This window comes from Ciconia boyciana, chromosome 3, assembly GCF_034638445.1.
Source record: "Ciconia boyciana chromosome 3, ASM3463844v1, whole genome shotgun sequence".
Taxonomy (NCBI): domain Eukaryota; kingdom Metazoa; phylum Chordata; class Aves; order Ciconiiformes; family Ciconiidae; genus Ciconia; species Ciconia boyciana.
This window is the reverse complement of record NC_132936.1, coordinates 97022011-97043028: the sequence shown is the minus strand read 5'-3', so window position 1 is coordinate 97043028 and position 21018 is coordinate 97022011. Positions and strand designations below refer to the sequence as shown.

The following is a 21018-nucleotide window of genomic DNA, read 5'->3' as shown; positions in this document are numbered from 1 at the left end:
AGCGGGCTGCGAGCCAGGAGGCGGTACGGCACAAGCAGCTCTCGGTCTGCTACGTCCTGAGCAGGGCCCGCCCAGGTCGGGGACCCAGGGCCCGCCGCCTGGGAAGGGCCGCCGGTGGCACGGCGCCGGGCCTGCTCCAGCCCCTCGGGCCCCCCCGGCCCGGAGCAGCCGGCACCCCGGTCCCGCCGGCGCGGCCCCTTTAAGCGGAGGCCGCGCCCCGTCCCGCCCCATCCCGCCCCGGCCGGCCAATGGGCGCCGCGGCTGCCGCGCCGTTTGTTACAAGTTTCCCGTCGCGGGCAGGGGCGCGGGGCGGCTGCGGCGGCGGCGGTGCGGGAGCCCGGGGCGGCGGCGCCCCCCCCCTCCCCCCCGAGGGCAGCGGGGCGCGATGCCCGCCTGGGCCGCCGGCGTCGGGGCTGACGGGCGGGGGCGGGCCGGAGCGCTGCCATGAGCGGAGCCTGGGGCCTCGGCTAGGGAGCCCTGCCGTCCCTCAATAAGCACTCTGCGCCGAATGTCTCTTGTCCCTTGCAGCACGCTGCCAGCTGGTACCTCCCTCCTCTCTGAAGCGTAACCGGGGAGGGGGTGGAAAGCGAAGGAAGTTTGGTATTTATTTTTTTCTTTAGACTTTGGAAGGGGATTCCTTCTCCCGTCCCCCGCGGAGGGCTGTAGGACAGAGTGCGGTGGCGGAGGAGAGAGGGGCACAGCTGGAAGCGGGCTGTCCGGAGCCTTGCCCCCCCCGCCGAGTACCTGGGGGTGCTGGATGCAAGCTCTGCGGAGCTCCTCCAAGCGTAGCAGCAGCGGCTCGGCAGATGTAGATGCGTGCGTGTGTGTATGCTTAACCCTTTCTTGGCTCCTCGGATTTGTACCATGCTGAAGATCCTCACCAAAAAGCTCAGGAACCAGACTTTGAATGAAATTCAACCTTTCCAGCTAAAGGTAGGAACAGCTGGTTTTGTCTCGGTTGTTTTTTGCACCCTTCAGGTAACTATTAACGGGGCCTTGAGAAGCTAGTAACTTGCAGTGTTTATTATGTTGGGCCAGTTTCCTCTCAGCCAGTGTGCTCAGGAGGAACTGGCCTAGGCTATATTCCTGTTACTGGAGTCCTGTTCCTTTGCCCTCAGAGTTGCCCTGCACAATTCAATAGGTAATACAGAAAGGCAGATGCATCTGTCTAGTAGTATTTTCTAAACACTTTAGAAGTATTTACTTTTAATGGGGTTCACATTTAGCTACATAGGCATTTGCCTGTCTAGTTAGCTTTGTATGTGTGCAATCTGTAGTCTCCCAGCCCTCACCAGGCTAGAACCCCTTGTGCTAGGTGCTGTACAAACATGATTTGCCTAAAATGCCCTTCAGCTCGTCATTTGCATTTCTCTCCCTTCTGGTCCTGAAGGCTGAAATCTGAGCTGAAGTTTGCAGTCGGGCTCACTGCATTGACCCGTGGCTTTCCGAACTCTGCTTACATCCTTTCTTAGTGCTCAAAAGAAAAATGAGGATCACAGATTGAGGATAAGGAATATTTAAGCCCTTCCTGCCAAATGCAAGGAGGAATTTTTGAGCCATATGCAGTGGGATGAAAATGGAGTCGTGATGAGTTATTTACAAAAAATTACTAGATCCTGATTTGGTGAAAGTGTTGTGAACCAAGGGATACCCCCTGAAATCAGCAGAGTTACTCTGGATCGGTATCAGTACTGCAGGAAGTGTAGCACCTGGCCCCAAATCAAAGAAGGGATCGGGGAAAAGTAGCAGCCCTCGTTGCCCGAGTTGGGGGCTGGGGATCTGTATACCAGACTCTAGTGGAGTCTTTTGTATGTGTTACACAGAGGCGGATTGCCGTGTGGCTGCACTTCTGCGCAGTCACTGGACATGCTGATGGCAACTTTGTTAGAAACAGTGCTGATGTTTCCTCAAAGTTTGCTGTGTCCGTGTACTTCTTCCTGTGGGGACTGCATATTCTGTGGTTCTTGGGGGAGGCAGGATTAGATTTTATTTTCGGAAATAAAATAAGAGCAATGCTTTAGGTTATGGTGGACAGATTCAGTGCAGAATATCTCTGCAGAGGCAGTGGGGGATTTCTTTTGAACGCTATGTTTCTGGGCCTTGTGGCTGTGATCGCCTCCTTTTAGCTTCATTGTTTGTCTCTTGGAGCCTCAGGTTGTGAAACTGTGAGAATCTTTGGAAAGAGCTCTCAGGGGTACGTACAGCCTTCAGGATGCTTGGAGGCATGCAGGAAAACCCGCAGAAGTGGGTATCTGCAGCCATTTTGTTCATACTAGTGCCAAGGTTTTGTGCTGCAAACAGGTGGTCTGCATTTTTCCAGGCTCAATAGAGAGACTTAAGCTTGCACTGTTTCTTGCAAGGCTAATGCGTAGACCATCAGAGGTAGCGTTGCAGCCTGCCGTAGGGAGTGGTACAATGACTGGTATACATGTGTATGGGCAGAAAGCCAGACTTTCAAACTCTGGGTTTATATATGTTTTGTAGGCCTTTGGGGACCACGTGCAGCTGCCTGGTCTTGGTTGAGCCTCGCACCAGCATACTAATCGCTTAACAGAGCGTGCAGTGCTCTGTCTTGGGTGTTGGGCCAGATCTCCTTGCAGGTGTGGACATGAGATAGGTGTCACAAGCGGTGAGCAGTGTGGGAGCTTCCTGTGGCTGCACTGTGCATGGACCCTGTGACGAGGCCAAGCATCCTGTACCATCTCCCTCTACTGCCCTTAGATGATGTGGGGCTGCCAGGAACAGACTGGACTTCTGCCTTCTCAACTTCCTCACATTGGTCTGTGCCTGTGCAGCTCTGTACATATTCTGGCATGTGTGGTACGTGCATTATTTAAAAGGTCCAGTCTGCTGTCATTGAAACCCAGTAAAAAGTGAGCTAGGTGTGAGCATAAAAGCAGGTCTGTAGTAGTGTAAGTGGAGAATGAGCAACTAATGTGGATAGAATAAGAACTGATCTGCATCCACCAGTCAAACCAAGAGCTTTCTGAGCTTTAAAAGCAGTGTGCTTAGCTGCTCTTCTCCTTCATTACCCGCTTGCTTTTGCACTTTATGACCTTTGTTGGAAGTTCCCAAATTCAAGAAAGCAAGCTGCTGTTGTGTTTCTAGCTTGCAACATTACTGCCATTAGGCAAAGTCCTGGGAGGCTGTCCTCGGGTAAATTGTCAACTCATTTTTGTAAGCTTGTGAGATTTGACCAACCTTGGATTGGCATCCAAGCTTGGGGAATCCTTTCAGGATGAAATTTCTGCCCGCTGTAAAGATCTCATTTTGGTACCACGTGTCCCGAATTGGTTGAGTGTGGCTGTGATAGGTCTTCCTAGCCTTTCCCCCACTTGGAGAAGCTGAGAGGCTGCCATTGCCTCCTGTAAGTGAAACCAGGAAATATGCAAGCTTTGGGTGTTGATGTAATGGACTTTTCTTTTTTTCCCCTACTGAAGTTGGTCTTTAGGCAGTTGACAACTAAGGCTGCTCAGAGGGCTTTGACTCAAGAGGTTTGCTGGTTCATGCTGGTGTTGCTGAGGAAGTTACTGTCCCTTTACTGCCCTTTCACCAGAAGTCACCATAATGGGAAGGGAGTGATTGACCGACTGACATTTCACCTGCTGTTGAGTTAGCATGCGCTGCCAGCACTTTCTGGTAAGGGTGGCTGGGCTGTGAAGCATGGTAGTTTGTGTTCAAATTTAAACCCTTAGCCTTGGAAGACTGGTCCTGCTGACCTTGCTGTCTCCCCACTGGACGCTCGTGCCCCTGTAGCAAGGGCGGCTCAGTGGCAGCGTGTCTACTCCTGAGCTGTTGTAGTTCATAGTCCAGCCCGTTGGCTTAGAGTCCTTCAGCTGCTGCAGCTAAATCCAAGAAAGGATTGTGAATTGGAGCCTTGTGCCTCAGCCTGTTGTTCTACCTCTTACTTCAGTGCTCTGGTGTTATTTGCTAAAGCTTAGGCCAGATTCAGAAACCTCCAGTTTTTTTGCTGGCTGTTAGAAATCAAGAGCCAAAAGCAGATCTGACTTTACAGGTTAGGGCTCATCTTTGATAACAGCTGGCAATTGGGTTTGTTCCAGAGCAGACTTTCTGGGACAGGAGAGAAGAGTGAGAACAGGGGGTTGTCCCATACTGTAGTGAAATTCTTCAAATAAGGAAAGTGAGAGAGGCCTGTAACTCAAGGCCTGAATTTTCCATTGGTTGTCCAGTATTACAGTCTAGCACAGTTTTTTGTGATTTTTCTTTCATAGTTTTGGACTGGTAGCCCTGCAAAGCCCTTCCTGAATTATAAGTCAAATTGTTCCAGGAGCTTTTAAAATGCATATCCCAGGGTTGCATGTGGGTTTATGTGGCGGAGCACTGATATTGAGCCCTTAGAAGTACTCTCCAACCAACTCAGTGTGCTCTCTACGAATGAAATGTCTCGTTCATCCCTGCTGCTTGAGGTAGGGGTTTCTCACACAAATGCATTTCTTCCAAATCCCTCTTCAACTCTTGTGCCCTTGCATATTTGTGTAGTGGCTAAAGTGTAGGTGTCTATTTCTAAGCTTTGCTTGCAAGCAAGCTCCTTGGGGCAGGGAGCATCTGGTTGGAACAAGTCTGTGCATTGCCAGTCAAACTAAGCTCTTAATTAGTGGCCCTAGGTGTTATCAGAATGAAACAGTTGGATTCTGGTGTGTTAAAATTAACTGGCTGGAACATGTAGCTGAAGGAAACTGAGCACTTTAAGGGTGGCAATTCCATTCCAACTTTGCTGTTGACAAAACATCGCCTTTGGAGGCAATGCAATTGATGTTCTAATCCACAAAAGTTGTTAAATTACTTATGTACTTGGCATATTCCTTTTTGTCCTGGGCAGAGGTACTTAAGACATGTTTGTCACTTCCTTAATGTTGATCAACGAAATGAAGTCATATGTGAGTCTGTTCTGGTGATAGAGATCTGCATTTCTCAGCTATGTAATTTTAGCCTTATGCTTGGTTACAAGGGAGCTGTGGACTAGGCACTAACAAAGCCACTGTGTCAGGTCTTTTCACGTACCCTTGCAGCTTGTATGTGTGCATACACAGTGCTGGGGACCACGAAGTCATGTCAGTTATTTTCTGCTGGCATCTGCATCTGGGGTCAGCTATGAGACTCGGGTCTGGCTGGCCAGCCCTGACGAGTGACTAGGAGTCATCCCAGTCCTTCCTATATGAAGGGGGTTCAGTTGGCTGTGTGAAGTGAACCTCAGGCTCGCAGGCAGTGACTTCTGAGTCGCTGTCCCAGCAGTAGCTGGTTATTCTGAGCCAGGAGAGTGTTATTTAAACTTTTTCTCCTCAGACCAAAAAAGAGTGAAGTAATATTGTTATTATTGATGCACAGTGGACGCACTTTCAAAGATCTGTGTAAGGGCTCGTGCTTTGTATGAATGAGGAATTAATTTCCTTCTTTCTTTGGGCTGACTGCTTGTTGTGTGCTCAGCCAGCCACTGGTCTTCAGGCTGGCTGAAGACAGTTTGGCACTCTGAAAATTTAGCTTCGTCTGTCTCCTGTTGTGTATGAAGGTTTTCTCTCCTTCATTGGTTTTTCAGCACATCCCACCAAACAGGTTCATTCCTCTAGGGCTGGAGGACTCTGTTTTACATTGAAGCTTTGCTTTTCCTCCTGTTAACACCTGGTAACATTAGATGCTTCTGGTTTGTCTTAGTTTCACTCAGGAGGGGGACAAGCACTTGCATGAATGGAAGTAAGTACAATTTTGGCTATTGGAATATCTATGAATACGCCTAAAGTTAGGTTTGTGATAATTTGGACTAAAATTATGTTAGTGGGTTAGAAATGCTGTGATAGATACTTAGCCAAGGCAAAGAATAGAACAGGCAATCCCAGCCACTCAGAAACCTTAAGTTTTTGAGACTTCTGCCTGAGGCATTGTAAAATAATAGGTTTGCAATTCTTTCTACTTGGCTTCTAAGGTCTGAATCTTCAAGGGTTGTCATCTTTCTTGTGCAGACATCCAGCACCAATAATCTACTGTAATGACTTAATTCCAGAGAGTGGGACTTCAGACAAATTGCAGATATTGCAAATACAGCGTAATGGGAAGTTCATTGACATTGGGATAGTACAGCGAGACATCCTCTCATCTGGCCTTGTTTATGACTGATGTGAAAATATGGGCTAGATTAAAAAAGAAAAAAAAAATCCACCTCCCAGTGTCACGAAGACATCTCATTACTTTTCCTTCTATTTCCCAATTATTAATTTTTATTTGAATGAAAAATTGAATTCTGAAAATGTAATACTATGTATTTAACTTTTGCATTTCAGTGAAAACAGATTAATCTGTTTTGCTTTGCTGGACAGTGCAGTTCTTCATTTCTTGCTGTCATGTACCATCTTACAGCTCCTGAATTTATGTTGCGCTGTTTGGGATGCTAAAAGTTTTCCTGAGCGGGAAAATAGCTTATGCTTGAAGTGAAAATAGAAAGCAGACCTGGGTCATTGATTTTAATCATGGCTCTTGCAAAACAGTGGGTTCACCTTTTTTAAAGTAAAAAGCAAGGCCACTTGGGACATCTCTGTGGAGTGGTGGGTGGGCAGGGCACACTGCCGTGTGCCAGTCTGGCCAGTTTCTCTGGCTGTTCCTGGAGGATGCCTGGGGTCACAGAAGTGTTGTTGGGATGCCTCAGTATGGGAACCAAAGGCTGTATTCCCTTTTCAGTGGGAAATACACTCCTACCCGCAGTGTAGGCAGCGCCAACCCCTCCTACCCCTCCGTATTCATCTGTAGCCCCTGTTTTCCTGTTCAGTGGGATTCAGGTTGCTGGGTGACCCAACTCTTCCTAGCAACCAGCATCACAGGTATGTGTGCACTCAGGGTTGTTTTCTGCAGCAGTAACTGTTGTACGTGGCCGTGGGCAGAGCCTGTTTGTCCTCTCGCCACCGTTGACCAGCAGAGTCAGCCAGCTAAGCTGTTTTTGAATAGGCACCAGCACCACCCACAACCACTCAGTGTGAACACCCAGGCAAGGATTTAGAGAAAAGCCAATTAGTTGTGACCTTTATCTGCACAGAAAGCATTCCTTGTGCAGTATGAACTCTGCTGTGACCCAGGCCTAAACCTTGATGTAAAGGACATATGGCCCGATGTGACCTATGCAGAGTCTCCGTGCCTGCCCATGGCTGTCTCCATGCCAATCTGGGCACAGGCCTGCCCAGGCTGTGGGGACACAGCACACAGGTGAAGCACAGTTCGAAACCACAGTCTGGTTTCTTCTGGACCAGCTTGGTTACTGCTTGGGGTGGACAGCTCAGGGTGCCTCTGGGCATTTCTCCCCTCTCTTGCTGTGCTGTTCTTGCTTTTCAGACCCATTATAACCTCATCCCTGCTGTGGGCTGGTCTGTTTGGACATTGACCTGGCCTCCATGTGTACGTCAGTATATACATCAGACTGAATTGTTCAGTTGTTGTAGGACAGGCATTTTGAGGCTGGGGCACCTCAGGAGCTGGCTGAGGCAGAGGGAGCAGATCTTACGTGGTGAGTAGTCTCTCTTCCTCCTCTGTAATTACTGCAGCACACCAAGTGCTTGGCCAGGTGAACTTCTGCTGTTCTCTCTTTGGGACAGCCCTAGCAGCATGGGAATGCTACAACAGAGTACACTTGTGTGGGTACATCATGTGAAGAGCTCACATGGTTGCCTCTCTAGTCCAGTCTTGATAGCTTCATGGAGGGTGAAATACTGTGGACACTTATGGAAACTTCCTGGTGGACCTGCAGGTAAGAAAGTATCTCACTTGGAAGATTTGCGTCCAAGCTGCCACATAGCTGCATGTGCAATAATCCAAATCCTGGGTCTTCCTAGTTGTTCTGGGTTAGCATGGCAGAATGTCATTTGGGGGTGGCATGGACTAAAAGCCCAAAGAAGGTTCTGTGGGTGACTGTCAGCTTTGCAAGCAGTTGGTATGGACCAGTCTTTGTTTCCAGCCCTCTCCTCCCCTAGCACTCTTAGCTAGTCAGCCAGCCCACCATCCAGGCTCACTGTAGAAATAAAGTCCTGCTGCAGAGCCCCTTCAGCTTGCCAAGGCTTGAGCTGTGGTGCTGGGAATGGAGATCGGTGCCTGTGCCCGACTGGCATGCATCTTCTAAATGAGTTTTGTCAGCAACGTGATGTGGTGAAACCTGGGGAGGTGTCCCTCAGGCTTGGTAGACTGTGAGGCTATGCATTGCCTTCCTCAAATGAGCTGCCATCATGTGGGACTGGCATGACTGGGTTGGTTGGTCATTGTACCCAGCAAACACATGAGAAAAGCCCTTTACAGCTTTGCCTGGGATTGCCTCCCAACCCTTGTTCCAGCCTCAGCCCATATGAGAAGACCTTCCACCTCTGGAGGAAAAGAGGAAACCTGTGTCTGAGCCTAGGTAGCCTGAGGAGGTTTTTATTAGTCATGTCTCCCATTTCAGAGATGGGTTGACCTGAGGTCTGTTGCCTGACTGCAAGGTAGATGGTCCTTATCTGAATTTAGATTTATGAAAGGACAGGAGATGTCTGGATAAAGTACTCCCAAGATACCTCAACATTCATTAATGTCCACAATGAGAGTAGGCGGACCTTTTCTAGGGAACAAACTATTGATTAGCCTTGGGTAGCTGATTAATTGATTTGACTGGGCTACAAACCTGGTTTTGAGCCACTGATTTCAAGGAGATCACAGAATTCAAGTTGCTGATGGCATAAAAATCCTATCCCCTCACACTCATTTTGTTCAGAAATCTCTCTCCTCTTACTCCTTCCTAATGGGGTCACATTGTTTCCATGATGCAGGCTATTTTGTATTTAACTGATGTCCTTACTTCTTGGCATCAGAGGCCACAATCTGCCAAGCTCTATATGGGCATAAGATGAGAAGAAAATTTCCTTTGGTTGAATGGGGAATTTCCCATCTTGAGGAGAGGTGCCAGACAGGCAGCTAGATCCTTCAGTTTCCTGAGAGTGTGTCTGGATGTAAGCTGGAAAAATATAAAATAATCCTTCCATATCCTGTCACCCAGTTATTACACACAAAGCCAAGTGGTTGTTCCAGACAGTTGTCTGCAGCCAGACTGTTTCTGTGTGGGTTTCTTTTTTCACTGTTTTTCTTTATTCCTAGGAGTTGGTTATTCCAAAGAAATAAAAGTTCTTTGGCCAAAGGCTAACTAACAGGAGAGAACAGTGGTATTTGGTGTGGAGCATATGAAGTGACGTAATTTAGAGGCTTAAAAAATGAGCAGATTGCATGTGTATATTTTTGTTCATAGAAAACCCTTTATTCTGACAGAACAAGCCATTCTTGGGAAACTCCTCAGTGGTATTTTGCAGAGGGCTGCAGTGCAATGCAACGTTTCCCTTGTCTTTCACCTGAAATGGTATGTGGGGGTGCTGATTTAGTTTGTGATGCTTGGGCACTGTGTCAGTAGCTATCTGTGGTGAGTGAAGCGAGTTGGATCTGCAAGAACACTGTTGAGCTTTATTCTGTGTGTTCCCTTGTGTTGTGGCATTGCAAGTAAATGCATGTGCTGTGTGGCCTACTTCCATGAATAGGGCTTGAGAGCACCCATCCCATGTTAGACCTACAGTTTGTTTCCCCCGGTATTCTATCTCCTGCAGGTGCCAGAGGTGGGCACGTAGGGAAGACTAAGAACAGCACATATTTTGGTCTCGGGGACTTCTTGAGACAGAACTGCTGTCTTTGCATTAGTAGCCCAGTGGACTTCTTTTTCCTAAACCTGTCCACGTCCCCCCACCAAATCTGTGTAGGGTCTTTGCATCCAGAACATCCTGTGGCAAAAAGTTTCACACCTTAACTACGTGTTGCTGAAGGATCATCTGTTGTTTGTTTGGAACCTGCCTCTTACTAATTTAATTTTGTGCTTTCTGGCTCATATTGGAGGAGAGAGTAAACACTCAAATTCTTTCTTTGTGCTGCTCATCTCTAGCCCATCCCTCCATGTGTGGGGTGAAGAGACCACCCCTTTGGCCAGATTTTCCCAACTAGGAACCACTTGGAATCACACAATGCCTACCAGGAAAGGATCTGGTGCAGTGAAAGCCATTGCAAGTTTTTACATGGTCCTAACTCTTACTTTAAAGATGCCTAACCAGATGGATCAAAGATCTGGTCTTGAAGGATTATCCTATTTTACTGGCTTGCTCCATGATAAAACACAAGTTTGGTGTAAATCCATAGAGATGAAACAGCTCATGTCCTCTTGCACTCAGAGGAGTTAACGTGGGATTTTTAGAGGAGGAGAAGCCTGAAATGTCTCATGTGCTCCAAATGCATTTTCCAGCCTGACTGTAAGGCATTGTTCCTTGTGTTTGCAAATCTGGCTAATGTAGTTCTTTATGGCTGAGCAGAGGTGAGTGTTGAGTGAGGTCTCCCAACACAGGCAGCTTCTCCTCAGCTAATGACATAGCTCAGGGCAATGGCAGTTGCCCTCTCTGGGTCTTTTGAGGAGGGAATGGAAAAACTGTTACCAGATGTGGTGTTTATGCCAGCTGCTGTCAGCTGTACTTCATTGGTAGAGGGGACCCATGCAATGCTGGGGAGTTGCTGTAAACTGTCAGAGGAGCTGGCCTGTGCAAAGGGACCTCTTCTCATCACAGCAATGCAAAAACTGAGCTGGGCCAGTGGGGATGAGGTGTGAGTCCGGGAGGAGTGTATTTAAATCCCTGCTGGGACTTAATGGGGAGTTCAGCCTTTCCCTGCAAAATCATCTTAGCTTAGCCCTGAGAAGAGCAGGGGGAGATTTAGAAAAGGTTTGCAGACTGACTGCTGCAAGAGAACTGATGTGGGGCAGGTGAGAGTGTGCAGAGAGTCCAGCTGTGCTCTGTGGGTTTGGAATGAACCATATTTTGACCAGTCTCTGTGCCCCTTGCAGTGCTGAACCCAGCCTCACTGCACTTGTCTCTGCATAGAGTCCTCTGATTCACTCCACTTGCAAATGAGGATCCCCAAGCCTAGGGCACTGCCCTGTCATCTCTGTAGTCCTAGTCAGATTTGGCCACAGTTGTAACTTCTTTCCAGGAGCCGTAGAGAGTAGATGAACATACTGTTTGTACTGCAAGATTATGTTTAAAACACATATTGATTTGTTTGTGGAATTACAGAAGGATGAGGGAGAGGATTTAAAACAATAAGAGGACCACACATGCACCTCCCCACACCCGCCTACCACTCATGTCCTCGCTGTTCCGTGCAAGCCTAGTGTTTTCCTCTCTTAAGATCTAGGTAACCCAACTTAAGCCCATGCTTCTGGAAATCAATTTCAGTCATTGTTCCTTGGAACAGAAGCTCAGTTTACATGTTCTCTAGTTAATGACTTCCACCACTTGCACCCTGAGAGTTGCCAGTCACCATGTTTGCCTGTGTCTGTGTAAGGTAAGCATTCAACAAAAATGACATCTGTATTGTTAAAACATTGTGGACTCTGCTACCTAGAGTCACTCTTTGCCTCCATCAAATCTGTGAAACCACTGATGGTTAAATAGACTCTAGACCCATGCAGAAGGTGACGTGTCTGACTAAATGTGCAGCATTCCTACAAAAAATAGGAATTTTGCTGTCTTTGGCATGGGGCAGGCCTGGAAAACAAGGGCCTTGAGGAGTGCTGTGTCCCACTGGCCCATCACTTCTTTCACTGACTCAGCCAGACAGCTGCTCTGTCAAGCAGGACAATGTTCAAGGGTTATGAACCCTGGGCTTGAATTGTAGCCATTTGCAGGGAAATGGGGAAAGGAGTTTGGAGGCAGAGCTATTATGAAAATTAAAAAGGAAAATAATAATAACAACAATGGAAAAAAAGACTTTAGAAAGCTTTTCCAAACTAGGACTGTTTTGGCTGGAAGTTTAGCTGTTGAAGGACCCCAGCTGTAAAACCCAGATCTGGTCTGGGCAGTCATATCTCACTTGTGGATGTTTGAAGACTGAACCGAAACCTTCCTAATCTCTAACTCTACTGCTCTTCTTGAGGAGAGAGCAAGCATTACAGCCTGTTTTCTAGCATAAATTGTCCCTATAATGCTGAATACCTCTAAAATAAAATTTAAAGGAGAACTTGGGAGAGGAGTTAGATGTTAATTTGAAGGTCTGTTTGACTCACTCCTTTCTTCCTCATGCTCTTCCATGGCTCAAAACTGCCTTTCAGTGTCTCAATCTCCCTTGTTTACCCGCTTTCTCTAATTCAAAGTTTCTTATAATTGGGAGGATGGCACCTCCCTCGTTCGAGATCAGGCAGTGTCCCATGGCAGCTGCAGCAATTGTTGACCTGGAAAAATAACAGTGGGGAGAGATTTAGTAAAATGTTTTTAGTAAAGCCAAGCAGTTGGGAAAGAGAAGAGCCATCAGCAGAGCCCTGTGTTGTAGGATGCCCATGACTCTAGCAGCTGCTCTGTAGGCAGTGTGGCAGGGAGAAGGTAAGTGAGCACTGGTTTCATTTCTTCAGTCTGAAGAAATGGAAATCAGTTCCCCAAAGCAGATGTATCAGTAGTCATTGGTGAGCTCATCCCTTTCTGCTTTTGTGCTAGGAACCAGTGAGTGAGACCAACTCAGGAAAGTCTCTTTCCAGGGCACATGGAAGGGGCTTTACTGTAGTGCCAGGGCTCAAGTGAATGAGCCTGTGTCACAAACAGTCTTACATGTGGCAGGACAGGCAACGTTGGCCTCTGCCGGGGAAGCCACCTCCCTGGAGGTAAACGCACTCCCCTCCCTCCCAGAGGAAGATTGGGAATGATGCTCTCCGGCCTGCGTGCATTCTTGATTCAAGCTGGGAATGAGGGGTTGCCTGTGGTCAGTTGCATCTTTGTCTTATGTGCTCCTCATGCACACACCCTCCACTGCACCAAACCACCCTGTTGGTCTTTTAGTTTTTTAGGACAATACAGGCATTAAGTGAAGTCTGTTGGGAGAGATTTGTTCTGCCTTAGAAGTGAGATTCCCTTCTCTTTTGTAAGCTCCCAGATGATTCTTAATGTGATTACTTTTGATCATATGACAGCAGGTTAATTTCTCTTCTGTAAGCAAAGACCAAGAGGAACTTTGCTTTAACAGGGTGGGTTTTTTTTTTTAAATTGTCTGATGTATTTCAGGGCTTTAGACTCCTAAGGGTGACTGGAGCTTTTAGGACCTGGGCAATTCTGGCTGCAGCTAGTTACTCATTGTTATCATTACTCAGTTGACAAGCAGCAGTGTGAAGAGAAAGACAAATTTTTTCTGTTTCTAGCTTTTTCTTATATCTGCTAGTTTGTCTTTCATGTTAAATCTCCCTCAAAGTTGTAAGCTTTACACTCAGTTCTCCTCAAATACCATCTGATTATTCTACACAAATACATCTTTTCTTACTGAAGATTGACACAAAATCAAGCACATGGGGAAGTTTGTCCATGTTTCCATCTGGCACAGTGGGAGTCCTTAGCCTGACAGAAGGCATGTCTGGTGCCAGAGCTGAAAGTCCCACGTATAAGACTGAGATCCTCATCAATGGGAGGCTGCTATCTGTGAACTTCAGATCTGATGCATTTCCTGAAGAAAGACTGGAGGCTGGATGGGCACCTGTCCTTTGTTTTCTGGCTTGTTTTGTGCCATGGCTTGTAAACATTCACACATCTATGTGAATTGGAGATTTTCTTCTCTTTAATTTTGCACATTAAGGTACAGAGTGTACTGGGCACAGTCCTGGGCAACCTGTTCTAGTTGACTCTGCTTGAGCAGGGGCTTGGACTGGATGATACCAAGATGTCTCTTCCAATCTAAACAGTTCTGTGATTTGTATGCTGTGAATGAAGCCATGATCTAGTGGGATCTTTGACATGGAGACTGAGTTCTCTGTTATCACAGTGCCACAATTCTGAGTTTGTGAGGCAAACAAGGCTCTGCTGCCTCAGACAAAAGTAAATCTGTGGCTAATATAAGACAGGGACTGTGCAAGGGAGGCTGGAGGCCTGAACACAATACCGCTGTGTTTAGTGGAATGCTTTTGAAGAGAGGACAGTGTTACTGTTAAAGCCTGGGAAGAGTCAAAGGAGAGAGTATTTATCTCCAACTAGTCAGAGCATTAGTCTTTAATTCTCTATATCTTTATAGTTTCTGGAAATTCTTGTTATCCAGACAGACAGTCCTTTTTCAAGCTTCCATTAATCTTTGCCTGTGTGGCATATTATGGCAAGGAGTTTCATGTGTAAAATTTGAACTCTGCAAGATTAATGGTTAGTCTGCTATGAATGATGGTTCTCTGTTAGGGAACATGGGAGCTAGAGTCTCATACATAGGAGCTTGGGAGACTTCAGTTCCCACAACCAGGATATAATTTGTGGAAGGATTTACTAATAAAAAGAGAATGTAACAATACTAAAATAGAAACCTTACTAAATGACAAATGGGGGAAAAACGATGTCTCTGACTGAAAGATGTGAAGACCAAGCAGGAGGGTATTTGCATGTATGTAACCCACACAAAATCAGATGAGAGGACTTCTGAAAGACAGTGCAGGTCATGGGATGTCAGAGGCAATGTGACTTCTTAGTCCTATCATCTGTTTACTTCATTCATGCATAAAATGCACAGTTGCTGGATTTTAAGGCTTTTTTTATGGTTAGCCTGTGATGTTTATTATGAAAATACTCTAATTTCTGAAGGTATTGTGTAGGACAAGGGTATAATAAACCAGTGGGAGTAATGGGAGAAATGAAGTCTGAATGTTGGGAGAAATGTGCTACCAGTACGTTGTTCTTCCAAAAGAAAAGATGGGTGTAAGGAAAAGTGGCTCAATAGGCGTCTCCAATTGCCTTTTTTCTGAAAAGCATGTGATATGTTGCTCATAAAAATCGTAGTTTATTCTAGAAGAGTGAGTGCTTACTTTTCCATGACTAGCATCAGGAGGATGATTAGCAAGACTATGGGAGCCCCTTTTTTTTTTCCATGAAGCCTTTTGTATTGTCCTACCACTTTAATTTCTTTGGGATATACTATGGGACCAAATCCACAGATTCGGTATCTTCGTGTTTGAAAGAGATTTATCTTCTCTCGCAGGTGCTCTGAACAAAGCCTCTAGAGAAGTGTTCAAGGCAACTCAGAGGGGATTAGTCTTGGGCTACCTGTAGGACTGGGGAGGCGAGTTATCCATATGAGACAAGAGGCTAGCAAAATTGTACTTGTATGGAGGGGGAGTGAATATTCTGGAAGCTCAGGACCAGTAGACACAAAGACCTTCAAAATGTCAATCATTGACTCAAATCCAACTCCTATTTTAATCATCTCAAGCCAGTGACATTGTGCAGTAGCTCTTTGACCTACACGTGCTAGGTGTCATTGCCTCTTTTTTGGAAGCAGCACCGTGCTGTGTATTGACACTTACACCATCCAAAAACTGGAGCTGATGGGTTTCCCACACAGAGCCATTAAACCTCACTGAAAACCCTGCCATGTCCAAATGAAGGGTTTTTATGTGGGAATGAGCCACAAACTAAGGTCAGTACCTCTCGAGTTAGAATTGGAGCCTTAGCTTTTGTAATGAAGACAGGACCACTGTCTGTCAGTACAGCAGCTAGCACAATGGCACCTCAGTGTCAGCTGTCCCCTCTACGAACTACCATGGCACAAACAAGGTATTATACCTGTTCTGGGGACAACTAGAAGTCTGTTAATTTGGCAGTGTTCCTTAGTGCCAGCTGCCCTTATTAAATGACTCATGTGTGTGAATACGTACAAGCAAATTGTAGTTGTGGTGGAAAAACAAGCCCCTGTGTTTACTTCAGGGATATCAGAAATGGGGATAAATCTGTGCTGCTTTCCATCATTTGACAGTTGGGAAAGTAGTTTAAAGACTAGCATGGAAGGAAAATATCTTCTGATTTCTTAAAGGGCAATGTAAATATAGAAGGGCAAAAGATAGCTTTTAAAAAAGGTGGAGAAAAAAGGTGGCAACAGGCTTTTGGGGGGGAAAAACCCCAAACACAATCCTGAAGGATGGTCACAAAATAGGTGGGTTGAATTAATAGCTGTCAAAGTCAGAATTTCTCCACGATTCCTGTTAATTCTCTGCATCAGCTGTATGTGTCTTTCACAGATGCCTAGTTAAATGTAGTTGCCCTTTTGCGTCTCTGGGAGGCTGAAACACTCTGAGGACATTTCCCTAGGAACAGTGGTGGAGGCAAAATGGGTCCATATCAGTGTAATGGTTGCATGCTGCCTCACCTTCTATAAAAGTCAAGCACAGCACATCAGACACTTTTAAAATGGAAACACAGCATGTAACCTTTTGAAACCTATTGCCACTGGATACTGTTGTGGGCAAGTAACTTGTGAGGCTCAGCTAAGAATGATGGGAATGCTTGTTGTTATTCTGGATAAAAAGGTGTAAGGAATAATAAAGCACATCTTGCAGTGATCATGTTGTTCCAGAACTCTCTTATAAACGTTTCTTTTGAAGTATTGCATTTTTCTTTGCCTCATTTGGGTTTGTCCATTGCCAGAGACACATACTGACCTGCATAGCTCAGAGGTTTGATCTTATAACTTCCAGGTATGCTCTGTGCAGCAGAACAAAAGTCACTTTAGGAACAAGGTAGGTAGGGTTTCCTCTAAGTAGGAAACTCGACAGCAGTGGGATCTATCTGACCTCAAAAGCTTGGTTTCAGATCTCTCAACCATTCTTAAGAGGCAACTACCAAGTTTGTTCAGTGTTAGAACATGCTTTGAGTAAATGGGTATTTAGGTATACAGCAAGTGGTTTGGTCAAGTTCATTGGCTGATCCAGAGCAAATGTTTCTGAAAATTCCTGATAGACAAAATATGTGAATTGTCATTACTCTTGGAGCATTTAAGGGTTCAGTGGTGTACTGTAAGACTACGTGCTGGTGGGGACAGCATAATGTTATTGTTTGCATTTCTGTGAAATCCTTTTTCTTTTATTTCTATTACATTTTCAGAGTTGTCCTGTAGGAAAGAAAGATGAGTCCGTTCTTTGGTGGGTTGTGTGTGTGCCTTCAAGGGGGAAGTGTGGGTACATGCATAAGACCGCTAAAGTTAACATGCCACTTCCATTTGTGGGTGCCTTGCAAGATGATAGCACTGTTGACAGGATGTATCTTTATGTCAGCCGTGGGTTTTGGAGATTCATTTGTGCACGTGATGTGGATGTGGTAGGCCATGATGGTTATAAGCTGCATGTCTGGGGAGGTAAGGGCAGGGTGTGTTCGTTGTGCTTGGGAGAGAGTTGGCGGTGCAGTAAGGTGGAAATAGCGGTAGGCTGTGTGTTTTGTGTTGCTGCAAGTAAGAGGATATGATGGGAGTTTGAGGTTGGGAGATGAGGAATGTGTGTACAGGGAGGTGCTATGGCCAGGTGTGTGCAGTTAGTCGGGGTGGATGCCTGCAGGATATGGGAGGGGAGGGTGGGGGAAGTGGCTTGGGCAGCAGCAGGGGGATGTTCAGTGTTCATGATGAAGCTTTTTCTTTCTCCTTGCCCCTAGATCTCCTACCCCCCGAGTGATGAGGACAGCGACGACTCTGAGGGAGAGAACCAGGAACTTGCTCAGATCGACAGAGGTAAAGGGATGAGATAGGAGGGTCCTGGGATGCTACAGCTGAAGTCCATTTTGCTTTTTACTTGTGCTCTTGGAAGTGCCTCTTTCTCTGTCCTCGATGTACCACAACCAGATGTATTAAGTCAGTCACCTTGAGGTCTTTGAGACCTCACAGGGAGAAGCTGGTGTTATCAGATGCTGCAGTTGCGCTTTTCTTACCAGAGATAGACATTGTTAACCACACGTTAAGGCCCCAGTGCTGCAGACATGAGGCAGAGAAGGTCTACAATTGGGCCAGCAGCAGAGCTGGGACTAAATTTATCTTTTATTCCATGCTTGTGCACCTGCATCATTGTTGTTCTAGGCTTCCTCTTCCTTGTCATTTCCAGTTTTAACCTTCCCTTTTGACATTCCCCTGGACTCACTTGTCGGATTAGCTTGCTCCCCTCCTCCTGTACTGTTGGTATTGGGCCGCTCTATTCTTGAATCTAGCTAAGGATTTTTCATAGAGGAGAGACAGGTGCTCTGCTATTGTTTTTGGACCTGGTATGAAGCGGCTTAGAGCTGTAGGTGAAGTTTGTAGTCAGTGCATCTCTTCAGCTATGCTAAGTCTCTGCCATTTGTGCATGCCCTGTGTTTTATTGTAATTTAGCCAAATTCAAGTGGATTCTTATGCAAAGGCAGGAGAAGTTAAATTCCTGACCCACAGGACATGTCCTGTTGAAATTCAAATCCCTGCTCCACATGTTTAACATGGAAAGAGCTATCAGAACAGGTAAAGTGTTCCCAGCTTATGGCTGAAGGCTCTCTTGTATGGCAAGTCTTGTAATAGAAAGAGGACCTTTACCTCCAGAAACTAGATCTCTATTTGAGCCACAGACGTGCTGCTTAGAATAACATAACTAACTCACCTCCTCTGCCCTGAGAACTGGTCACTAAAATTTAATGTTTCTAGCTAGAGGTAAGTACCTAACAACACATTTGCAAGATCATCTCTTCTCCACTTCAGGGGATGAGGTGGGTGGCAGGTCCATGTTCTTGCTCTGCAACTAGACTTGCAGGTGACAGTTTGCAAGGGGATGTCTAGCAGTCTGGTCTAAAAGTTCTAGAAACTTCCAAAGGGAAGCATTCAGCTGGGGGGGGTGTTTCTTCTGGAGAAAAAAAAGGCAGAAAACAGCTCAGAAGTTTACTTGGGAGGAGTTAAAAAAAAACAGGTTGGGAGAAAGCAGGCCCAGTTTATTAGGTTGTGGGATGCAGATCTGCTCTGCCACTCCTATCTCCTCCTCCCACCAGAGAGAAGACGGAATTGTACCTTGACCCCTCTGGCCACCAACCAGCTCCAGAACCAGGAGAACCAATGCTGCAAGGTTCGGGCCCTCTTCCATGCCAGCCTTGACCGCCACAGCTCGGAAGAGGAGCTGGAGCGCATCAACCGAGAATTTGCTGCTGAGAAGCGAAAGTGGTCCCAGGTCAGCAGGCTTGCCTGCTGCAGCGACAGCAATAACACCTCCTCCAGTGACGAAGAAGTGAAGAACCTGTGTGCGATGTCCTTCCGGCCTGTGGCAGAGCAGGCCGATAGCCTGCATGCCAGCCCAAGCCCCGTGCTGTTCAGTGCCTCCCCTCCCAAGAGACTCCAGCCCCTGGTGCGGAGCCCAGCCTCCAGACCTTTAATCTTCACAAGTGTTGGGGCGGGCCTTGAGCAAGTCATGCCTTGTAAGAGACATCGACAAGGATATGGGGATAAGGTCAGCAGGCCCAGCCTTGACCTGGAAAAAATGCAGCAGGTAAGGCAGAACTTTATATGAGGGAAGGTAGTGTAAGCAAAGATGGAAAAGGGTTATTGAGGCAGGGTTCAGTAAAGTCATAGGGTTGTTTCTTGTGATCACGTCTTCAGAGGCATAATGGGTACTTCTGCTGTCTGTCTAGGATAAACTAGGCCTGAGTGTGGATAGCTCTCGATAGGTGAAGCTGCTGCTACTCGAGTGGCTTTTGCTACAGCTGGGCTGTTATCTTGCTACCCCCATTAGGAAGGCAGCACCCATACTGTCTGGTTCACTGCATGGCAGAGGAACAAAATCACGAGTTCATTTTTGTCAAGTTACCCCTGCTGCCATGAGCTTACCCATACCATTTACTCCAAAAGAAATTAATTGCTTAGGGGTGTATAAAGAAATATTTTTGTGATGAAAATGGTTGTAGACTTGATGATAATAGGTATTTCCACACTTGTTGATCTCCTTGGGCCCAGGTCTCTCTATGCTTCCTAGGAGTTTTACAGCAATGTAAAACAGTGCTTTCTACCTGCTTAACGCTTTACAAATACAAACTGTTTACAGTTTGCTCTAGATGCAGTTACTCTTGATTTTGCAGGACTTTTGTAGGGACCTGGGATTGAGGTGTGTAAATGCTAGGAGTTTGCCTTTGGGAAATGGGGCATGCCTGGTACTGGTGGAGTGGGCTGCCCTGCACAGTGCCCATCTGGTACCTCTCTTTCAGAAGACGTTGCTGTAGAGTTAGTATTTCAGCTTGCTCTTTATTATTTGTTTTTCTTCTTGCACTGGTGTAGCGTTAGTTTGAAAGAGTATCTGCAGACATCTGCTGACCCTGGTAAATAGCAGTAAGTTAAAGACAGTTATTTTCAGTTCTGATTTTCCTCTCATTAGGGAAGACTTTCAGTGCTTCTGGTTGGTTGGATGTACCAGTTTTAACCTCACTAACACCACCCCCTTTAAGGTGATGCTACAAGATGCACCCACTAACAGAAAGGACTATGTATTTATTGTCCAAGATCTGTAAAAGTGAGACCCCTCCATTTCCCCATTACATCGCTGCTTGTTCTCAGTCCTGCTGGCAGCATACATCCCATGAATACATAATGCAGAGACTTGTGGTTTTGCTACAGTTTTCCTCACCCCCTTTTCACCCTTCTCGCCAAGTTTCTGCTCACAGAACATTCAAAAGGCCCAGTCTTGGATTTCACATCACCCAAATCTTCTACTGATACTGACAGACTTTAATTAGTCTCACATCCTAATGAGATGAGAAAAAAGCTTAGAAGCCTGTGCCCAGCCTTCTTTTTTTCAGAGTGCATGTGAGTAAATGGAGAAATTTTGCTTTCTGCCCAGGTGCTTTCTCTGATTTGGATCCCAGGCATATCACCTACCTGCTCTGCCTTAAGTTCCCTTCAGCAGTGTGTTTGGGAGTATGTTGGTGAAGGTTAGAGGCTAATTTAAATAAGCTTTTCAAACTATTGTGTTTTTTCTGGGAAACCTTTTGAGAATTATTTGCTTTCTGGTCTGCCTGCTCTCTACGCTTCTGGATTAATTGTGGCAAAGATTTTTGCAAAAAAGTTGAAATCTGGAGTGGAGGTGGGGGTGTGTTTGTTAAATAACATTTTTACTGTAGATGTCATTAACACTTCTAGGTTGTGGAATTCCTGTTATATAAATAAAGGATTTTTAGCTAGTGGTTTTAATTTAAAAGTGTACTTTTTTGG

The 21018-nt window shown here is 46.1% G+C and overlaps 1 protein-coding gene across 3 annotated transcripts in view; it reads left to right on the top strand.

The window, feature by feature from the left end:
* The first annotated feature begins 284 nt into the window (after positions 1 to 284).
* LOC140649468 (uncharacterized) overlaps positions 285 to 21018 on the top strand; it is a 64094-nt gene continuing 43360 nt past the window's right edge. The window contains exons 1-3 of one of the 3 annotated variants that reach the window (XM_072856723.1): positions 285 to 933; positions 17469 to 17544; positions 18816 to 19306. In XM_072856723.1, coding sequence (XP_072712824.1) covers positions 829 to 933; positions 17469 to 17544; positions 18816 to 19306 — 672 coding nt within the window. In that variant the 5' untranslated portion in view covers positions 285 to 828. The remainder of the gene's footprint in view (positions 934 to 17468; positions 17545 to 18815; positions 19307 to 21018) is intronic. The other 2 variants (XM_072856722.1, XM_072856724.1) reach the window with 2 other exon arrangements.